The sequence below is a fragment of the Halichoerus grypus genome, chromosome 10 (genome assembly GCF_964656455.1).
Source record: "Halichoerus grypus chromosome 10, mHalGry1.hap1.1, whole genome shotgun sequence".
In the NCBI taxonomy this organism is placed as follows: domain Eukaryota; kingdom Metazoa; phylum Chordata; class Mammalia; order Carnivora; family Phocidae; genus Halichoerus; species Halichoerus grypus.
This window is the reverse complement of record NC_135721.1, coordinates 15,831,220-15,854,924: the sequence shown is the minus strand read 5'-3', so window position 1 is coordinate 15,854,924 and position 23,705 is coordinate 15,831,220. Positions and strand designations below refer to the sequence as shown.

The 23,705-nt window shown below is 36.4% G+C and overlaps 1 protein-coding gene across 2 annotated transcripts in view; it reads left to right on the top strand.

The window, feature by feature from the left end:
* Positions 1-23,705, top strand: part of LDAH (lipid droplet associated hydrolase) — a 111,392-nt gene that overhangs the window by 1,380 nt on the left and 86,307 nt on the right. For both annotated transcript variants that reach the window (XM_036112762.2, XM_036112781.2), the window contains exons 2-3: positions 2,210-2,284; positions 16,113-16,268. In XM_036112762.2, coding sequence (XP_035968655.1) covers positions 16,115-16,268 — 154 coding nt within the window. In that variant the 5' untranslated portion in view covers positions 2,210-2,284; positions 16,113-16,114. The remainder of the gene's footprint in view (positions 1-2,209; positions 2,285-16,112; positions 16,269-23,705) is intronic.

The following is a 23,705-nucleotide window of genomic DNA, read 5'->3' as shown; positions in this document are numbered from 1 at the left end:
TAACCTGACACCTGCTTTGTGTCTGGTATGCCAACACTGGAGAGTTCATAGTCTAACGTCGGGACCCGTAGTTCTTAGCCACTTTCATTGGAAGAGCAAATCCCTATGGTGAAAGTGACAGGTATAACAAAAAGCAAAAAGAAACCCAGAAAAGTTAGGAAAATCTCTGGAATCTTTATTCATGAAGGTTTTTTTGTTTTGTTTTGTTTTGTTTTTTAAACTTCTTTCTGAAACAATAAATAGGAATGTCTCTTTTGGATTTTTTTTTTTCCATTTTTCCACCTAAAGATAAAGAAGGGTTATAGACCTAAGGCCCCTCTTCCCAGCATAGGTATATAGGGGGGCAATCAAAGCAACACAGTAGGTGCTCCTCTAAAATTGGTATTTATTTTGATAACTTAGACCTTTGTAATAGGTGATTTTCTTTTTTTCTTCCTAAGAGCCCATCCTCTTTTCAGCATTTTCTCATTTGTAGTAGTATTATAATGTATTTAATTCTGAAATCTACTTTAAGTATACTTTAAAGAAAAATTAGTATATCACTTTTAATGAGCGTATTTAATATATAAATAGAGCAGGTCATACAAATTTGTAAAATTCTTGGTTTTCACTGATGTCCAGAAGCTGAAAGCTCCTTTCTGGGGCATTAAAAAAATTATTTTGTGTGTGATTACAATACAATTTGAAGTAATAGTTGGTAGCTTAAATCCCCAGAGGAGTTATGAAAAAAAAAAAATTTTTTTTTTTGCCTTTTTCAAGAAAAGAGAAAAGATAATTCTGCAAGTTCATCATGAGTGTAGTATATGCTTCAGTTTTGATATTTCCGCAGTGGGGGTGATAGACTTTATATTCATCATATAAGCTCATCCAGTTATACAGGTTGAGAAGAATCTCACTGGAGATTAGTATGCAGTCATTAAAATAGCAAAATCAGATTAAATATAAAAGTTGTAAAAAAAAAAAAAAGTTGTAAAATTGCTGGCCTCATGACCACTTATCAAGAGACTGTTGCACAGCATTTTGGTATAATATGCATCATGCCTTCCTTCTCTGACCTTCTACAATATTATGCTATGTTTTTGGATTCTATAATACTGCATAAAATTTCAGAGTGATATGTGACTGGAAAATACTGGAATAGGAGTCAGAAGACTATAGAATTGATTTTGCCATTTAAAAGCCCTATAACCTTGGACAAATAATATTACAACGGTTGTACTGCCTCGTTTGCAGGCATTGTTAAGGTCAGATGAGAAGGATGAGAATGTACTTCACAAATGAAAAGAACTACAAAAAAGAAGGTGGTTTTGGTGCAGTTGGTGAGATGATCATCAAGTCAACATAGAAAATGATTACTTCCTCCAATATGTTATTTGGAGAAAGATGGGATAGAGATAAATTTAATGGTTAGAGCAGATTGTAAAAAAGGTTCTGTTCATACATTTGTATTATGTGTTGACTTTCAGCTGTATGTTTTGAAGCTTACATGGGGCTGCGTGGCAAGATTCCCAGTTTTTCTCTTTAATTCCACTTAAAACAATTGCAATTAAATAAATATATGTGTAGTTTTAATTTTCTTATTTTGAAATAATTATAGATTAACAGGAAGTTGGAAAAAACTGTACAAGGAGGTCTCCCCAATGGTAGCATCTTGTATAACTGTAGTACAATTTTTAAATCAGAAAATTGGCATTACTATATCCACAGAATTTACTGAGATTCCCCCATTTCACAAGCACTCATTTGTGTGTGTATACATGTATATAGCTTCATATAACCAACCATCTCATCCCACCCCAGTCCCTAACCGCTGGCAACCACTAGTCTGTTCTCTAACTCTACAGTTTTGCCTATTTCAAGAGTGTAGTATAAACACAGTCATACAGTATATAACTCTTTTTGAGATTTCTTTACTTTGCATAATTCCTTTGGGATCCATTCAAGTTGGTGAGTATGTCAATAGTTTGTTTCTTTTTATTGCTGAGTAGTATTCTGTGGTATGATTGTACCAGTTTGTTTAACCATTCACTTGAAGGACATTTGGGTTGTGTCCAGTTATGGGCTATTATAATTACAACTGCTATGAACCTTTGAAGTTTTTGTGTGAATATGTTTTTATTTCTCTTGGATAAATGCCCAAGAATGCAATTGCTGGGTCATATTGTTTGTATTTGTTAATTTATATGATCATATGCTTTTTCTTCTTCAGCATTTTGATATGGTGGATTACACTGATTAATTTTTGAATGTTAACCATACCTGGAAGAGGTCGCACTTGATTGTGGTATGTAATACTTTTTATACATTGCTGGATTCTTTTTGCTAATATTTTAATATATAGATATAAGAGGTATTGGTATATAGTTTTCTTTTTTGTGTGCTGTCTGGTTTTTACTTTATCAGTGTACTATTATTCTGTAGAGTCTTTAGTGTTAAACCTGTTTCATTCCTGATATTAGTAATTTGTGCCTTCTCTCTTTTTATCTTTCTCAGTGGAATGTTATTGATTTTATTGGTCTTTTTCAAAGAACTAGTTCTTTATTTAATTCATTTTTCTCTACTTCCAATTTTATTGATTTTTGCTCTGATATTTATCATTTTCTTCCTCTGCTTGCTTTAGGTTTATTTTACTCTTTTTTTTCTAGTTTCTTCATTATTGATTTGAGACCTTTCTCATTTCTAATGTTAGCATATAGTGCTATAGATTTCCCTCTCAACATTGCTTTTGTTGCATCTCACATATTTTTATATATTGTATTTTCATTTTCACTGAGTTTTCTGTATTCTTAAAATTTCCTTTGAAACTTCCTCTTTGACCTGTGGGTTATGTAGACATGTGTTCTTTAGTTTCTGAGTATTTGGAGATTTGTCTTGTCTTTCTATTGTCTATTGTCTTTCTATTGTGTTTATTATTGTCTTTCTATTATTGATTTCTAGCCTTATTCCATAATGAAGACATAAGCTATATGATTTTAATTCTTTTACATTTACATATGTTGTATAACCCAAAATATGGTGTATCTTGGTGAGTGTTCCATGGGCGCTTGGAAAGAATGCCTGTTCTGCTGTTGTTGGATATCAGTTACGTGTCAATTACATCCTGTTGGTTGATGGTGTTGTTCCATTCTTCCACATATTATTGATTGTCTATCTAGTAGTTCTTTTCATTGCTGAGAGATTCCCAACTATAATTGTGCATTTTTCTCGTTCTCCTTTTCAGTTCTATTAGTCTGCTTTGTGTATTTTGAATGTCTATTGTTCATTGCATATACCAGATATCTTTTTGGTGGATTAATCCTTTTATGATTATGACATGTCCCTCTATCCAATTATTTTCTTTGCTGTGAAGTCCACTTTTTCTGACAGTAATATAGCCAGTGTTGCTTTTAAGAAATAATATTAGCACAATATATCTTTTTTCATTCTTTTATCTTCAGGCTACCCCTGTCATTATGTTTGAAATGAGTTTCCTGTAGACAACATATAATTTGGTCATGTTTCTTTTTAAATCCTTAATACCAATCTCTGCCTTTCAACTTGTATAATTAGACCATTTATATTTAAAGTAATTATAGCTATGTTAGGACTTAATTCAGCCATTTTATTATTTGTTTTCTGGTTTTTTCCTCTTATTATCTTTCTGTTTCTCTTTTCTTGCCTTGTAGGCTACTTGAATATTTTTTAGAATTCCATTTGGGGCCACCTGGGTGATTCATTCAGTTAAGCATCCAACTCTTGATTTCAACTCAGGTCATGATCGCTCAGTCATGAGATTAACGCGCCCCCCCCCCCCCCCCCCCCGTTGGGCTCAGTGCTGATCCTGGAGCCTGCTTGGGATCCTCTCTCCCCCTCTCCCTCTGCCCCTCCCTGCCCCACTTGTGCTCGCGCTCTCTCTTAAAAAAAAAATTCCATTTGACCTATTTATAGAGTTTTTGAGTTTATTGCTTAGTATACTATTTTTTTAGTGATTGCCCTAGATATAACAGTATATGTACATAACGTCACACTGCCTACTAGTATTGATATTTTACCACCTCAAGTGAAATGTAGAAACCTTACTTAACATTTAGGACCTTTTACCCTCTCCACTTTTTATATATAATTGTCATGTTTCCTCTATATACATTGAGCACCACATCAAATGATGCTATAACTTTTAGTTCAATCATCAAATATGATTTAAGAAATTCATAAGGATAGTCCCGTATTAACCACTGCTTTTAACCATTCCATTGTTCGTCCTCTTCTGAAGTTAAACTTTATTCACTTATTTCTGTTTGGAGAACTTCCTAAGAATAGGTCTGTTAGTGACAGATTCCTTTAGTTTTTCTCCATTTGAGAATATCTTTATTTCCCCTTCATTTTTGAGGGGTCATTTTTCCTGATACGGAATTTGGGGTTGACAGTTATTTTCCTTCAGTACTTGAAAAATGTTGTGTCACATTTTCCTGGCCTCCCTGATTTCTGATGAGAAATCTGACATTCAAATTATTGTTCCCCTATAGATACTATGTCATTTCTCTCTCTGCTTTTAAGATTTTTTCCCTTGTTTTGGTTTTCTAAAGTTTGACTATAAGGTGCTTTGTATTTCTGTAGTTAAGAAGCTCCCAGTAAGGGGCACCTGGGTGACTCAGTCGGTTAAGCGTCTGCCTTCGGCTCAGGTCATGATCCCAGGGTCCTGGGATCAAGCCCCACATCAGGTTCTCCCACTCCCCCCTGCTTGTGTTCCCTCTCTCGCGGTCTTTCTCTGTCAAATAAATAAAATCTTAAAAAAAAAAAAAAAAAAAAAGAAGGTCCCAGTAAGTATGAAAATTTATTATATGAAAAAGATTGCATTTTAATTCAATGGAGAAAAGATGGTTTTAGCACATGTAGCTCTCTATCTGAAAGAAAACAAAGTGGATACTTACATAGGTGGATTAAAAGTTTAAATGTGAACACTAGAATAATAAAAATGAAAATAAACATCTAGGAAGTTGTATGTAAAATGTAGGAGCCCAGAAAAGTGTTGAGGGTCAGTGGTATACAAAATTCTCTTACAAGCCAATAAGAAGAAGATAAATAACCCATTTGAAACATGGGCATGGAATATAAATAGTTCACAGAAGAAAAGTTCAAAAGCCCAGCAAACATGAAAAGATGTTCAAATGCACTAGCAGCCAAAGAAATGCAAACTAAAGAGTGAGATATTTTGTACCTGAAGACTTAAAAATAGTGGTACCACTTTTTAATGATAGGATTATAGAGGGAAAATAGATTGCTAGAGGAAATGTGATTCTTACACTCTTTTTCAGAAAACAATCTGGCAATACCTATTAAAATTCTACCAAGTAATTCCACACTCGGGAATCTGGCCATTAGAAACAAAAGACCTGGTATATATGGATATATGTAAGAACATGGGAGATTTAAGAGTACGTACTGTGACATTGTCCCAAAACACTGGGAACTAATTGAGGCCTGTCAGCAGGGAAATGGTCACATGAATTATAGTGTACCCATATTATACAACCATTAAAAATAATGAATTGGAGTTATGCTATTTGACTTGGCAGGATTTTCGTGTGTTATTAAGTATGAGAGCAAAATGCATTGAAGTGTGTATAATATGCTTCTATTTATCAAACACTGACAACTCATATTTATCAAAATGTGTATAAATGCTTATGTATATTTGTAGTTGATTATAGAAAAACATGGAAGACTTTATACTGAGTTAATAACATGAGTTTCTGAGTGATATGCATGGAAGTGAAAAGAAGTAGAGATGAGGCATGTAAAAGATTAAAAAATAATCAGCTGTTTAAAAAAAATCCCAGCATATATTATATCTCATCCATTCAAATGAAATTATATATATATATATATGTAAAATTTCTCAAAGAACATGACCTCTGGAGTCATTCAGACATCTGGGTTCAAATTCTGGCTCTACCACCATCCAGCTTACTAGTTGTTACATAATTTCCATAATATCTTTCAGTTTTCTCTTCACTTGTTTTGTTGGGGTAGAGGGAGGAAACAATAGTATACATCTCATAAGATTGTTTTCAGGGTTAAGTGGTACAATATAAAGTGCTTAGCACAGTACCTGGTTTATAGAAAGTATTCTTAAAATGTGAGCTCTTACTATTGCCTCATTTCTCTTGCTCTTTGACATTTATATATTTTTAAAAATTCATTACCAGCCCCTAACTTACTTGAAGCATTCCCCCATGACTTACATGATTTTACATATCTTCATAGTTCATGCCTATTTTTAATTGTTCCTTTTCATTCTTTTGCTGGCTTCTTTTTTTCTTGCTTAGGGATATCCCTCCCCACCCCCTACCCCCTCAAATTCCAGCAGGAGCTGTCTGTCAAAGAATCTTTTGAGTTAGGTGACTGGGTGAATAATGGTACTCTGAATGGTGACAGAGAAGTCAGGATATAGGGTCTGTAGAGTTGATTTTTGAAACAAAATGATTTTTATTTTTGGCGCTTATTAAAGTTTGATGCATCAATGAGGCACCCAGATAAGTGCTCAGTAGTTAGCACGCAGAGGAAGAAGAGGGCCCAGGGCAGAACCTTTGGGTACAGGGAATGGGGGAGGAAAATGTTCTCATTGAAGATGGGGAGGTATCAGTGAAGCCAAGATAAGGGAGCTCCTTAAGAAGGAGCTGGGCAAATCATATCTCTACTGTGACCTTCTGGAGCTTTAGTTCTGTGGCTCCCACTGCCTTCTGGTCTTGTCCCTTATTTTTTTGAAACTTACTATGTTTGTAACTGAATCAATTTCCTTTCCTCCAGCTAACTTCCCTTCCCTGGTAGTTCCCCTTTATGTGCATAGTGCTTCCATTCTCCTCATCTTTAGCATCAAAATCCAAGTCATCTTTGTCATTTACCCTTCCCTGGCTTCTCATATAGAATCATTACTAAGACTTGAGTCTCACACTCACTCCTTTATTCCCACCCTCATTTCTTGCTTAGGTTATTTTGATAGTTTTCAAACTTTAATGTAGTCTTCTGTTTTTTTCTGTCTTTCACAATCTTTTTAAAAGAACTACATTAATCAAATCCTTCCCCATTTTATTTTTTTTATTTAAATTCAATTAACCAGTTTATAGTACATCATTAGTTTCAGATGTAGAGTTCAGTAATTCATCAGTAGCATATAACACCCAGTGCTCATCACATCACGTGCCCTCCTTAATGCCCATCACCCAGTTACCCCATCCCTCCACCCACCTCCCCTCCAGAAGCCCTCAGTTTGTTTTCTATAGTTAAGAGTCTCTCATGGTTTGTCTCCCTCTCTGATTTCTTCCCATTCAGTTTTCCCTCCCTTCCCCTATGGTCCTCTGCACTGTTTCTTATATTCCACCTATGAGTGAAACCATATGATAATTGTCTTTCTCTAATTGACTTATTTCGCTCAGCATAATACCCTCCAGTTCCATCCACATTGATGTAAATGATAAGGTTTCATCCTTTCTGATGGCTGAATAGTATTCCATACCACATCTTCTTTAACCATTCCTCTGTTGATGGACATCTGGGCTCTTTCCATAGTTTGACTATTGTGGACATTGCTGCTGTAAACATTGGGGTGCAGGTGCCCCTTCAGATCACTACATTTGTATCTTTGGGGTAAATACCTAGTAGTGCAGTTGCTCTATTTTTAACTTCTTGAGGAACCTCCATACTGTTTTTCAAAGTGGCTGTACCAGCTTGCATTCCCACCAACAGTGTAAGAGGGTTCCCCTTTCTCCGCATCCCCGCCAACATTTGTTTCCTGACTTGTTAATTTTACCCATTCTGACTGGTGTGAGGTGGTATCTCATTGTGTTTTTGATTTGTATTTTTCTGATGCCAAGTACTGTTGAGCAATTTTCCACTCTCACCACTGTTGTTCAACATGGTACTAGAAGTCCTTCCCCATTTTAAAAACCGTCAGACTTCCTGTGCCTTCAACATTTTCCCAAACCATTCAGAAAAAGTGAGATATTAGTAAGAAAGGTTAGCAGGATCACCATTGACAAAATTGGTCAAATTGCTTTTAGAAGGTTGTATGTATACTTTGTCCCTCTCTTAAAGGTTCAAAAATTCTTATTAGTGTAATTTGAAAAGTTCTGCAGAACTGAAATTTATATATCTTTGTTTAACCTATTTTGGTAGATTGTTTTCCAAAGTTGGCCACAATAACTCCCATGCTGCGTATTCTTCCAACAATCGAACTTTGACATGCCCTCTATTGAGAGAGGTCCTTTTTTCCTCCCTTTGAACATGGGTGGGCTATGGCTGACATGGAAGTGATGCCGTGTGACTTCTGAGGCTGGGTCTCAAAAGGTCACATGGTTTTAATCTGGCCCTCTTGAGAAATTGCTGTTGAAACTCAGCCATCACGTTCTGAACAAGTCCAAGTAGTCCATGTGGAGAGACTGTATATAGTCAGCCCATGTATGTGTTCCTGGCCCAAACCTGACAACAGCATCTGTCATCAGACATGTGACTAGAGGTACTTCCAGATGACAACAACTCCGGCCCTCACTGAACATATCACACCCAGCCGTTGAACCTTCTCAGCAAAGGCCCCAGACATTATGGATTAGAGATGGGCTATTCTTGCTGTGCTGTTGTCAATTCCTGACCCAAAGAATCTATGAGTATAATAAAATGGTTGCTTTAAGCAACTAAGTTTTGGGGTAGTATGTTATGTAGCAAGAGTAACTGGAACACTCATAAATATATATATATCTACATATATATATGATATATATGTATTATCTTGTTATTTGTGAATGACAGTTTTCTTTCTTCTTAGCCAATCCACATACATTTATTTCTTTTTGTGTTGTCTTACATTGGCTAGGACCTCAAGTACAATATACAAGTGCTAATAGCAGATTTCTTTGTCTTGATCTCAAACTTTCAGAGGGGCTTTCAGCATTTCACCCTTAGTAAAATGTTTACTGTAGGTGTTTTTTTTTTAAAGGTTTATTTATTTATTTGAGAGAGAGAGAGAGCATTGGGGTGGGGGGAGGGCGGGAAGAGAGAGAGGGAGAGAGAATTCCAAACAAGCCTGATCTCATAACCCTAAGATCAGCACCTGAGCCAGGACCAAGAGTTGGGTGCTCAATGGACTGCGCCACCTAGGCACCCCACTGTAGGTGTTTTTTAAGATACTTATATTTCATCAAGGAAGATCCCTCTATTTCTCCTTTTCTTAAAGAGATTTTTCATGATTCTTTATTGTATTTTATCAAATGTATTTTCATTTCATTCATTGGTTGAGATGATTCTATGATTTTTCTCCTTTATTAATGTGATAAATTGACTAAATTTTGAATGTTTAAACAGTCTTACATTTCTGATATATACACATTTTGGTTGTATGTATCACTGGATTTGGTCTGCTAATATTTTGAATAGAGTTTTCGCATCTCTTTTCATAGGAGAGGTTGGCTTGTAATTGTCCTTTCATATGAAGACTTTGTCAGGTATTGATATCAAGGTTTACACGGCTCATAAAATGAATTGGGAAGTGGTCCCTCTTTTTCTGTTTTCTGGACAACTCTGTAAGATTGGTGTTATTTCTTCCTTAAGTGTTGACTCATCTGGACCAGAAATTATGGATTCAATGTCTTCTATTGGACTGTTAAGAGTCTTCTAGACTTTTTGTGTTTTAGAATTTTACCATATCAAATTTATTGGCATAAAGCTCTTCATGATACTCTTTCATTATCTTTTTAATGTCCATAGAACCTAGAGTGATAATCGTCTTTTCACGTCTCACTGGTTATTTGTGCCCTTTTTCTTGATGATTCTTCTTGGGGGGTTATTTATTTATAGGTCTTTTCAAAGGCTAGACTTCAGGCTTTGTTAATACTCTCAAATGTAAACTTTTTTCCTATTCTATTAATTTCTATTCTTTATTATTTTTTTCTATTTTTCTTTATTTGGATTCATTTAGTTTTTCTAACTCCTTAAGATAGGTGTTTAGATCTTTAATTTCCAGCCCTTTTTTCTAATATTTTAGAAAGCATTTTAAGACTTTGAATTTTCTTCAGTCATGCCTTTATCTGCATCCCATACATTTTGATATGTCTTATTTTCATTATTTCATTATTATTTAGTTCTCAATTACATTGTGAATTCTTCCCCCACTCATCAGTTATTTGGAGGTTTATTGCTTAATTTCCAAAATTTGGGGGATTTTCTTACTATTTTTGCTATTTTTAGCTTAATTCCACTGTGATTAGAGAATATATTATTTCACTTTTTGGAAATTTGTTGAGACTTGCTGTGTGGCCCAGTATATGGTCAGTTTATGTTCCATGTGCACTTGAAAAGGATGTGCATTTTGCCATTATTTGGCATAGAATTCTACACATGCCAATTATGTTCATTATGTTAATATAAACAATTATTCAAATTTTCTATATTTTCATTGACTTTTTTCTTTGTTTATTCTATCAGATACTGAGGTATGTCAGAATCTTCCATTATGATTGTGGTCTTTATTTCTCCTTTTACATTTGTCAATTTTTAATTTATCTCTGGAGGCTAAAATATTATGTACATGCTAATTGAAAATTGTTATGGTCTCCTGGTGGATTGACTTTCTGAAATGCTCCTGTTTATCTCTCATGTACTTCTTACTTTAAAGTTTACTTTTTAAGTTTGATTTCAGTATAACTATACCACCCCTTCATTGATTAGTATTGCCGTGATATGTTGTTTCCACCCTTTCACTTTTATTCTTTATTCTTAATGTGTATCATTTATAAGTAGCATACAGTTACTTGTTTATTTTTATCCAATCTGATCATCTTTGCCTTCAATTAGCATAATTGGTCTATTTACATTTAATTTATTACTGATATATTTGGGTTTAAATATAAAATTTTACTACCGTTTTAAATTTTAAAAAAATAAAATTTATTTGTTACAACTGTTCTATATTCTCTGCTTTCTTCTCATTTTCATATTAAATATATTCTTTACTTCCTCTTTTATTACACATTCTTGAATGATCCTTTTATTGGTTACTGATTTTTTTTAACAGATTTTTTTTTCCAACATTTTTTTCTGGCTTTTCAAATTGTTCTCAGTGGAAGGTTGTTTCAACACAAGCTAGTCTTTCCTTGCTAACACGGGATTGAACTTAATTTTAGTGTACATTTTAAACTAAAACAAAACAAAACAAAAAAAACCCTCTAATTTAAAACAACTCCCAGATTGACCAGATTCATAGAGATCGCCAGCATGTTAATGTTAGCTACTAGAGTAACTAAAAATTTACAGAATTTAAATACAGCTTCTGCTGCTGTTTTTGTACATATGTGTACTTCTTATATTGTGTTTTGAAAACAATTACAAATTTTGTGTCTTGTCCCCGGGACTTGAAAAATTTAATTTTCACTTGCTCAGTCACTAAATATTTTACAAGTAGTTTTAGTATTAGTGCCCAGAAATAACATTAATTAAGTGCCAGGCAGAGCTCAGAGACATGCATAGTATATGCTTTGTTCTGTGTAGTTGTGGGACAATAACACAGCCTACAACTTGTATTTAATAACATTATGTATAAAGTTTTTGTCATCTGAAAAAGCTTAGGCTTTTTAGCTGCCTTGTTTATATATATGATAAATAGCACAAGTTATTGTTACATATTGTTAGTGTTTCAACTTTGAAAGAAAATCATCTCACTACCTCTATTTCAAAGGTAGTATAGTTTAACTGAAGACTGGACGTAGCAGCACAAGTTTGTTTGGTTTTTTTGTTTGTTTGTTTCAAGTTTTTAATTAAATTCCATTTAGTTAACATATAGTGCAATATTAGTTTCAGGAGTAGAATTGAGTGATTCATCACTTACATACAACACCCAGCACTCATCACAACAAGTGCCCTCCTTAATACCCATCACCCATCTAGCCCACCCCCCACCCACCTCCTTTCATCAACCCTCAGTTTGTTCTCTGTTGTTAAGTGTCTCCCTTTCTTTTTTTTTTAATCCCCTTCCCTTATGTTCATCTGTTTTGTTTCTTAAATTCCACGTATGAGTGAAATCATATGGTATTTATTTTTCTCTGACTTTGCTTAGCATAATATACTCTAGCTCCATCCATGTTGTTGCAAATGGCAAGATTTCATTCTTTTTGATGGCTGAGTAATATTCCATTGTGTATATACACCATCTATTCTTTAATCTGTCCATCAGTCAATGGACATTTGGGCTTTCTCCAGAATTTGGCTATTGCTGGTAATGCTGCTATAAACATCCAGGTGCATGTGCCCCTTCGAATCAGTATTTTTGTATTCTTTGGGTAAATACCTACTAGGGGGCACCTGGGTGGCTCAGTTGGTTAAGCGACTGCCTTCGGCTCAGGGCATGATCCTGGAGTCCCTGGATCGAGTCCCGCATCGGGCTCCCTGCTCGGCAGGGAGTCTGCTTCTCCCTCTGACCCTAACCCTTCTCATGTGCTCTCTCTCATTCTCTCTCTCTCAAATAAATAAAATCTTTAAAAAAATTTAAAAATAAAATAAATAAATAAATACCTAATAGGTATTGCTAGGTTGTAGAGTGGTTCTATTTTTAACTTTTTGAGGAACCTCCATACTATTTGATCATCAAGTTTGCATTCCCACCAACAGTGCAAGAGGGTTCCCCTTTCTCCACATCCTCGCCACCATCTGTTGTTGCCTGTGTTGTTAATTTTAGCCATTCTGACAGGTGTGAGATCGTATCTCATTGTGGTTTTGATTTGTATTACACAAGTTTTTTTTTTTTAAAACCTTTCTTACGTGGATGAATAAAGCAGAATTCTTATTGAGTAGCCAAAATAAAATGCACACATTATTTGGATTTGGATGCTAAAGCTAAATGAGACTCATTTATAACTCCACTTTCAAATATTTGTGTTCATTAGTATAGCCTCGTTGTTCTCACTGGCTGACTATATAATAAATAAATATTATAAATTTGAACCTCTAAAATTTATACTGATCAAATGCTTTTCTGTTTTATATATTGTCTTGGTTTGTTTAAGATTTAATTGGAAAAAAAAATTTTTTTTTTTTAAAGATTTTATTTATTTGACAGAGAGAGACACAGCGAGAGAGGGAACACAAGCAAGGGGAGTGGGAGAGGGAGAAGCAGGCTTCCCGCGGAGCAGGGAGCCCGATGCGGGGCTCGATCCCAGGACCCTGGGTATCATGACCTGAGCCGAAGGCAGACGCTTAAAGACTGAGCCACCCAGGCGCCCCGGAAAAAAATTTTTTACTAAATAAAATTAAGGTCATCAATATAAGCAGATGAATACCTATATTTAAATAAGGCGTGCCTTAGTTGTACACATTGTATCCACACTTGGTTTTTATCCAGCCTAAGTCTTGATGTTTATCAAAACTGATTTCAGTGGAGATTGCTTGTAGGCTGTGGCTGTTAGGTGGGGTCATCAGCCTCCACTATTATATAATTAGAACACATTGTCCCTTAATCAGACACTTGTTTGCAGACTGAATTACCGTGGATTCTTAGGTAGGGAAGATTTTGAATTCTCATACTCTAAGGTTTCCTTTGCCGTTTTTTGTTTTGTTTTTTTGGGCAGTGTACGATTCAGAAACATAAGAGTGAAGTAAAATAAAAAGATGTTTTATAATATACAGGTTTACTCCATGTTTCTCAGTTGTATTTTATTTGAGATGTTTTAGAGGTGTAGTTACTTTTTTGTTTGTTTTCCAAATTCTATAGACTGTGTTTGAGTTTCATATCTATTTGAATTCTCATTAATTTTGTGGCTAATCAAACTCTCAAGATGTCATTTGCTTAAAGTTAACTATTTGTGAGTTGAATATAGTTAATAACTTTAGATTCTCTTCTGGTGCAAGTATTCAGTTTACCAGTGTCTTCTCTGATGGTATTCTACTATAAGGCCGTATAGAACAGCTAAATCTAATGTTGTTTCCAATGTTTTATAAATGTCATAAGACCTTTATAAATATAATGTATTTTGTGACAGTTTAAGAGATTGGACTACAGTGACATTTATTAATAAACTAAAAATCAGTCCTTAAGAAAATGTGAGATAATACTTTTATTTATATAGTCAATTTATTTTGAATGAAGAGGAGTTCCCACTTTTTGAGTGAGAATTTTTTTATTTTCTAAGTAGTTTTATTTAAGAGACTTTTGGTCATACATGGAGATTAGAATATGTTTATTTCTTCCTCATTCCTAAATCCAGTAGAATGATGGTAAAATTAATAAGGGCATAATGAAGAAAATGAAAGAGGCAACATAATATCTGACTAGAGAAGTGAGGTTTTAGAAATGTTAGAAAGCAGATGGATAAATTATCACCATTTAGCAGAGCTGAGCAGTTTTGATTGAACATAATAGTGGTCAGAAGATTGAACTGTAACATCCCCCTGAATGTTGAGTCATATATATCATTTTTAGTGTCTGTATAATGAATTATCATATTTTAGGTAACCATTCTCCCATTAATGAACATTGAAGTTCTTCAGCTCTTCAGTGTTGTAAATAGCATTCCATGCATTTATTCTTTGAAAAATATTTTAGATTTCCTTTTTAAAATTGTTTCCCCAAAATTGCTGAGTCAAAGTTTATGTCTTATGGATATTGCCCCCTTCTGCCAGACTGCTTCCCAAAGGCCATTCTCACCATCACCATGAATGTGGAATCTCTGGTGTTGCTACACCCTAACTACCATTACGTTTACCTTAAGGTGGGTGTCAGGGGAGGAGTGGGTGGTCTTGCCGTAGATTTATTGACTGTTGTGCTGGGAGAGACATGAATAACAAGTGTACAGATTTCTAGGTAGAGTTGACCTGGCTACCTTTACCATTATTGACTTATGATAACGACAGGTGCTATGAGTTTAGAGGAAGAGGAGATTTCCTTTATTTGAGATTTTCAGGGAGACTTCAAGTAGGAAGTAGAATTTGAGCTACATCTAAGATGGCAAAGATTTGAAGAGAAAAATTGGATAGACAACGAAAGATATGTCAGTCTAGATCCATTCAGGAGACAGAAACCACACAGTAACTTAAATAGTTAAGAAATTACTAATCTGTGGAAAAAGAGAAACTCTAAAATTACTATATAAAGAAAACTCTCTATATAGAGATAGCCTAGGGCTGAGGGAGAGTACCCAAGAAAGGACAAACATAGAATGTGGGTTTAGATCTCATTGAAGAAGGTGTGGTTGCAGGTGAGTGGTAGAGAAATTTGGTGGTTGCCTGCACCAAAGCTGGTCCCCAGGCACTGCGTCAGCAGGTGAACCAAGACTGGTGAGAGGTTGTGCAGAGTGAATCAGGGAGCTGGTGCAGGTGTGAGGTCTGGAGTGGTGGCGCATCTGTTGGAAGGGCCACAGTAAGCCACTCTGGGATCCATCCAGGTGAGTTGAGGCTGCTAAGCATGGTCAGAGGAGGTTGGGGCACTGCTTTGGGTACTGCTATGAATGGGCGGTTGGAGAAGCTTCCCTCTTAAGCAACTCAGAGCTCTATTGGGCAGGGCGGTTCCAGGCTACTGTGTGGTCAGGTGGCTGGTTCTTTAGTGTGCCTGTGGGCTGAGGAGAGGATGCAGGGAGCAGCCGCCTGGTCTGAGGTACACGCCTGTGCCATCTGGGACTCTTGCTGTATTGTTGCTGTTGCTGCCAGAAGAGAGAGCAGGAGAAAGAGGAAACACATAGCAGCCAGCCAGAGGCTGGAGAAAGCTGTGCTCTTCAGGCACGTTAGCACTAGAGCAGGGTGTTTTTTCAGTCTTGATGCTCTTGACTTTTTGGGCTAGTTAGTTCTTTGTTGCGAGTGCTGCCCTCAGCACTGTAGGATGTTAGGCAGGATCCCCGGCTAATCGGATCCCGAGTCACGCTCCTGTCTAGTCTTTCACTTCACTGAAGACATGTCTGTTTCTCCTTACTCGTAACGGTTCGTTTTAATTTTGTGTGTGTGTGTGTGATCCTATAATCAGAATACTTGACTAGTCCTATACCTCCTGCATTTGCTTGTCTGTGTTGAAATTCGCCTTTTTTAAAATTCTTGAATATTGCCTTTGGCTCAAAGCTTTACATTTTAGCGACTCACTATATTGTTTTTCTCCTCTTATTTAGAAATGGACTCGGAAATCAAGGAAGAAGTTCCTGTACATGAGGAATTTATTTTATGTTGTGGAGTTGAAACCCAGGTTCTGAAATGTGGGCCCTGGACTAACCTCTTCAGTGAGCCAAGAGCCAATAGGCCTAAGCTGCTTATTTTTATTATTACAGGTAAGTTTAAAAATCTGGATGAGGAGTCTTTCTACAGATACTTAAAATAACTTTTTCAGATTTTAAAGAGAAATTAATAAATATAAAAAAACTCTGTGGAAGGAAATAAAATTACTCAAACCATTGATAACAACCACCCTTGGTCCTTTAGTGGCTGGGCTTTTTGGGTTTTTTCTATGCATTTATATTATGTATGTTATGTTGTCTGTTATATGTATTTTAAATCATAATTGGAAGTATACCATACATATAGTTTTGCAATCCACTATTTAAAATTCCTTAATATTTAGAATAATTAGAACTATCACATTTTGACAGTTTTCTTAATAGTTTTTTCTGTCTCACTCCAAGATGATTATAAGTTTAGTAGAACATTTATTTATCCTGAGATTTGGCAACTGAATCATTTGTGACTTTTGCTGGATCACTATCAATAGAATGTTAGGTAGGGGTAGATGCTTGATTGTAGGTATTCAAAGTGCTTTTAAAATTGTGAGTTAGAACATATTTATATCAGCCTGAAAGATTAAAAGCGAAACTGTAAATATGTATCATATCATATATAGCTAAGTCAATGGGGTATTATGATTGCATTTCTTTTCTTTTCTTTTTTTTTTAACAATTTTATTTATTTGAGAGAGAGGCAGAGATAGCGATAGAGAGCACGAGCAGGGAGGAGAGGGAGAAGCAGGTTCCCCCTGGAGCAGGGAGTCTGACACAGGGCTCCATCCCAGGACCCTGGGATCATGACCTGAGCCCAAGGCAGACGCTTAGCCAACTGAGCCACCCAGGTGCACCGCATTTCTTTTCTTGTACATTTTTTCTTATTTGTTCTCCCTGGGTTAATGATTGTCTTATTTGCTTAGTTTTCTGTTTTTGAATCACTATTTATCCTAAAATTATTCTCTAGGAAGTGGGAAAAAAATCCTCTTACTGCGTTTGAGTAATCAGTCAGGTTTTGTGTTTTTCTTTCTTTGGAGATATCCTTCACAGAACTCTGTTCTTTGGCTCCAGTCTGGACTGACTAACCTGTGGGTCTGCTGTACAGGCCATCCTGGGGATTCTTTTCACTTTCCTCCTGGGTTAGATTCCATTTCCTGGATCCCATATTTTCTTATTTCTTGGTTTATTGCTTAAGCACATCTCCTAGTAACTTCCTGAGAATAGGTGCATGGGAAGTAATCTTTTAAAGATCTATCATGTCAGAAAATGTTTTAGACTTCTAGATTGCAGATTATTTTTCCTGACAATTTAGAGGGCGTTTTAGCTGTTTTCTAGGGTTCAGAGCTATTTTGAGAAGTCTCAATATCATTCTGATTTTTTATTTTTTTGTATTTGAAGCTCCCCTGCAAGGAAAAACATTTTAGATCTTTTCTTTGTTGTAAGATTCTGAAATTTTATAGTAAAAGTACCTTGCTGTGGATGTTTTTTCATCCACTGTAAGCTTTAGTGGACCCTTTTATGCCAGAAACTCATATACTTCAATTCTAAAAGCTCTGTTTTTTCTTTTTTTATAGTCTCTTGTTTCATGGGTACATACATTATCATTTCCTTTGGCTTCTTGCATTGTTAGAGTTTTTACCGTTTGTTTACATTAGTGTTTGTTTTTCCTCAAATGTTTGGTAACCCTTTCATTTTTCAGAGGAAGACATAAACAGCTAATTGAAATCTTTGTGTTCAGTGATGAGACTTGTCTTACAGTTGCGCCTAGAGTGACCAACCATCGCAGTCTGAGAGATTTTCCAGGACACATGATTTCTGGTACTAAAACCACAACAGCCCTAGGCAAAACAGGATGGCTGGTCACCCTAGGAATCCTCATGCTAGGGTAATTGGGTAGGGACCCAGCATTTCACTGGAGAATTTCCAGCTTTCAGTATCTGTAGCTGTTTCTTGGGCCGTTCAGTTTTTCCAGGAAGGAATCTTCCAGTATCCAGTTTGAGGATGGGAAGCCTGTTTGCTGATGTTCAGGGCTGAACAAGGGAAAGAAGGTTGGGAGTTTCAGTGTTTAGTAAACAATTAATCTAATCCCTTTTCAGTATAGTGCTTCTGTTTGCAGCTGGCCTAAGATTCCTGATCCAAAGCGTCTCTTCCGTTTAACCTCTTCTGGAAATAAAACTTCCAGTCTCCTGCCATGATGTAAAAGTCTTTTTGGAAAGCAGTCTTTTGACATCTATTAAAATTAAAAATACATATGCTTTGCTAGCAGCGAGGGAGAGTTTGAAATTATAGGCATGACACTTCTGTTTGATGGAGCAGAGATTTGAGGCCAGGGCAGAGTATAGAATTGAGAAAGTAAGTAGAAACGTTGTCTTAGACCGGAGATGGAATATTCTTCTGAGGCGAGCATGAAGGAGGTGAAGTTCATTACTCAAGTGGAGAAGCGTGAAGGCATGTCAGAGGGAGTAAAGTAGTTCGTGCCTCCTGAACTCTGTGTTCTCTGCTAATTAAGAGTTGAGGTGATCTGTTGAGAATAAGTATGGCAGAGGGTAGATAAGGGCCCTGAGGAAAATGATCAGCATTGAGAATAGCAGATATGTAGGATGAAAAGAATTATCAACCAAAACCAAGTAGACAAATTTTGAGCAGCACTGTGATGGAATAGCGGGTGTATTGGGAGTGAGATCTGAAAGAGTAGAAGGCCTATCAGAGTGAGAATGGTTTGAATGTTAACCATTTCTGAGTAATGAGAAAATCTAAGCCTGTGATTCTTAAAGTTGGGGTCGGGACCAGCAGTATCATCCGAGAACTCCCTAGATATGCAGGTTCTGGGGCCCCATTGTAGACCTTTTGAACCAGAAACTCTGGGGATGGAGCAGCCTCTGTTTTAACAAACCCTCCAGAGGATTATGATATGCACACCACTGATCTAGGGCGTAGCTCATTGTATAAGCTTAATGTACCTGAAGTTCTTTGAATTTGATCAAGGTAATGAGTTACGAGACAAAGATGTTGGCTCAGTGAATCCACCTGGAATTTAAAATCTCCTGACGTGGAATGGCAAGTGAAACTGTCATTTAAGGATCAAGGTTTTCGGGGAATGTGTGAGAATGACTAAACAGTTGATAAATGGAAATGGAGGCAGAGAGGTTGTTACAGTAAAATGGATTAGTAAGTGGAGCTGATTGCTCACTGTGCTTCCCCACTCAGAGGTGCTCATTCACTCACTCACGTGCCCTCTCGGTAAGGGGAACCCTGTGTTGCAGAAGTCTTTGCTCTCCTTGAGGCGAAAGAGGTGTTAGAGAAGAGTGCCTGCTTTACTACACAGGCGTGAAAGGAAGAGTCCTTGCTAGGGGAGGGCCAGGTTTAACATACGACGAAGAGGTAGATAGAGGGAGCATTCAGTGAAGACCTGGTGGAGAAAGGGAAACTTAAAACATTTGTTGTTTTATGGTGTCGCTGTTTTATAATGCTTTGACATTTTCAGATGATACTTAGTTTCTTAGTGTTCTTTCATGTTTGTCCTTCTATTCTCATTGCTGCCCTTGGCCCTTTTTCTTGGAGTTCATGGGAGCTGTAGGCTGGTGCTGCTCATTAGTTTTTGGAATTCAGAACCGTATTTTGTATTTGGGCTGAGTCTATTTATACTGCGGGGAAAATTAGGATGACAGTACTTAGCAAAATTAATCAATTACTTTTAAGTTGGTAATGATAATGAGGAGTGATTTATTAGAATCCACAGATTGAGGAACTTTTAATTTCATCTTTTCCAGTGAACCTATGTTTTAGAGTTTTTGTTAAGTAACGATATCCTTGGACTTTCTTTAAATAGGGACATGAGCAAAGGAAGCCAATTTGAGAACTCACTCTAGAACATATTGAGTCATTATAACTCTCAAGGGGTCATCTGGGTATAATAGAGTCATGAATTGTGTCTTGTATGGAGTATAGTGATTGGAAATGGAACGGACAAGGCTCCTTAGGTAAGCCCAAAGTTCTGTCCACCTGACAGCCTTCTGTGTAGATGCTGTGCCACATTAACTTTATATGTGGCAGTGTTTGTCCCCTACAAGATTAACTGGAAGGTATGAGTCTGCAGTTGCAATGTTGAATAGTTAGAGTTTATTGACAACTGGGGTCTAGAGATGGTCACTGCAGCCTCTGTTATATGTTGCTCAGGCATTTGACTATATGTTCAGTCAAGTATGTGTTTATAACACATTTTGATATGCTTTGATAAAGTGTTTTACTGGCATTTTTATATTGGAATGTTTTCAAACATCCCTACACCTGAAGATACAAATATACATGCATGCATGTGTGTGTATCTGATTTTAGTTGCATAAACAAGACCCTTTTCAATCTTTTGTGGTTTCCTAACCAAGAAATTAAGTTCATGGCTCATAAAGTGTTAACATAAGCCATAATATTTACATGGCGAAGTATGCAATGACCTTTAAATAGTGTGTTACGTTTTCCACTTCTATCTCAGTTGTAAGTTGGATCTTCATGTTACTTACTGGCCATTGTGGACTCTTCTGTTTCTTCTGGAGCCAAGCTCTTCATTGCTTGAGGGCCTTTGCACCTGTTCTTCCCCTATTCTGGTCTCCTACCTCACATTTTTACAAGGTTGATTTGTTTTCATCTTTTCAGTCGTAGCTAAATGCCACCTCCTCAGACATTTTTCTCAGGCCACCCTAATTTCTTCCCTTTTCTATCACGTACTGTTTATTTCCCTCATAGAAGTTATCACACTCTTGAGTTATCTTATTTACTTATTAAGTTATGTGTATATATTTTCCTACTAGAATATGAATTACAAAAAGACCTTTATCTGTCCTGTGCCTGACACAGTGACTTCCATGTAGTAAGTGGTCAATAAATAACTGATAGCTAAAAGAATATACAAAAGAAGCTATAGCACTGACTAGAATGAAATCAGAATGGAGTAGTTGACATTACCATTTACTTAATGATGATAAAATGGTGAACAAGAAAGCTTAAGATCTTATAGTCATTAAGGGAAAGAACTCAGAACCCAGAGATAGGGAGAAAACATTGTTTTACAGCAGTTCATTAGCTAGTACTCTTCAGTTTCATATTGTAACTCATCATAATTATTGCATCTAAATCATGTAGTTGTTACCTATGGATTCTTCTGAAACCAGTTTTAACATGCTGTACACCTTAAACCACAGAATGTCACATGTCAAATTTATTCAATAAAAAATAAATACGTAATAATAATGTTAGCAATAATAGCTCCCATTTATTCAGCACTTACTATGTGCCAAGTGTTGTGCAAGTGATTGCCCGTGCATTACCCCTAATGGTAATGCCAGCCGCTTTGTGGGCCTTTTGTAAGATTAACTAAAGGTATGCAGAAGATCCTAAACCAGGTAATTTATGCTCTTTTTTAAATTCATTATTACTATTTTCTTTTGTATATTCTTCCAGCCATCAAATATTTATTGAGCACTTATCATCTGTGTGATCTTGGGCAAGCTATTTAACCTCCTTGTGCCTCAGTTTCCTCATCCATACAATGGAAATAAGAATAACACTACCTCATGGGAGGACTAAATGAGTTAATACGTGCAAAACACTTAAATGCTGCCTGGCATGTAATAACATATAGCACTTTAAAATGTGGACTAGGGGCGCCTGGGTGGCTCAGTTGGTTGAGCGTCCAACTTGTGATTGCAGCTCAGGTCATGATCTCAGGGTCAGGAGATCAAGCCCTGCATCAGGATCCACACTCAGCGGAGAGTCTTCTTCAGACTCTCTCTCCCTCTCCCTCTGCCCCTCCCCTGCTTGCTCTCTCTTTCTCTCTCTCTCTCAAATAAATAAATAAATAAAATTTAAAAAAATAAAATGTGGACTGTTATTATTTTCTAGCCATATGAAAACCACTGTAAAACTTTGTGAGAGACATAAAACATTTGAATGAGACATGACCCATTCCTAAAAGATTATACTCAGTAATGTAAAAAAATCAAATCTTTCTAAATTAATGTATAAATGAGATGAAATTTCAGTCAGAATTCCAAAAAGATTTTTAAAAATTGAAGCTGGTGAAAGTAATTCTAAAGGTTATGAGACCAGCCTAGAAAATCTAGGGGGAAAAATTAAGAGAAGGGACTTGCCCTGTCAGTTACTGAAACATTAATTAATAAATAAATAAATAAATACCCGAGATAGTAATCAAGACAGTATGGCACTGGCAGAGGAGAAAAGGAAAAAAATAAGTGGAATTATTTGGAATCAGAATTAGCAAGCTAGGGGCGCCTGGGTGGCTCAGTCGGTTAAGCGGCTGCCTTCGGCTCAGTTCATGATCCTGGGGTCCTGGGATCGAGCCCCACATCTGGCTCCCTGCTCATTGGAGAGCCTGCTTTTCCCTCTCCCTCTGCCTGCCACTCTGCCTACTTGTGCTCTCTCTCTATCTCTCTGTCAAATAAATAATATCTTAAAAAAAAAAAAAGAATTAGCGAGCTAATGTAAAAATTCAGTGTTAAATTCAGAAGACATTTCAAATCAATCCAGAAAGAATAGATTATATAATAAATGGTCTTGGGACACTTGGCTAATCACTTGGAATGAAGTTGGATTGCTACTTTGTACTTTATACTCAAAAATATTCCAGACCTACTGAAGATTTAGATATAAAACATGAAACAATGCTATCCACATCCACCACAGATGTTACAGCCCCATGCTATACACCCCTCCTCTCCTCCTCCTCCTCAAGCTGCCCCATGTCAGTCAGCCAACCAGAGAGCATATTACTGTGTTTGAGGAAGTTTCTGTGCTATTTAACAAAGATGACACTAGCACAATAACAAAAAGAAATTTGGAGCATGGGTTAGTAGGTCAGAATGCAACAGAAGCAAAATAGCAATATGAGTGATAAGGCCATTTATTACCATCACGGCTAGACATGACAAGTCTGAAGAGCCAACATTTGTGCAGCCTTGTGTATCAGGCAGTGTTTAAGTACTTTACATATGTTAATTCACTTATTTTTTAAGTGACGTAGTTGATTATTATCCTCATCTTGTGGACGAAGAAGCTAAGACCCAGAGAGGTTAGGTAACTTGCCGAAGGTCACACACTTGGTAAGTAGCAAAGCCAGGATTCGACCTCACACAGTCTGGCTCCAGAGTTTATGCCCTTAACCACTTTGCTTCTTTGCCTGTCTAGGACACTGAAAGATGCAGGTAATGAAGAAATCAGTGTCATTTGACAAGGGTGGCAGAGGTTCAGTTAGTGCAGCAAAATCATGTCATGTAATTGCAAAGAGGAGAAAACCTAATAGCATGAAGAAATAATAAATTGATTGGCAAATTGATATTGATGGAAGTGGACCAGTATCTGAAAGCATTATACAGATGATGATTGCAGGATGAAAGCCCCATTTCACTGTCTTTTCCCCTAAAGATGTATCAGATTGACTCTTTTTCTAAAAGGTCATTATTCATTCCATTTCTCTATAGCAAA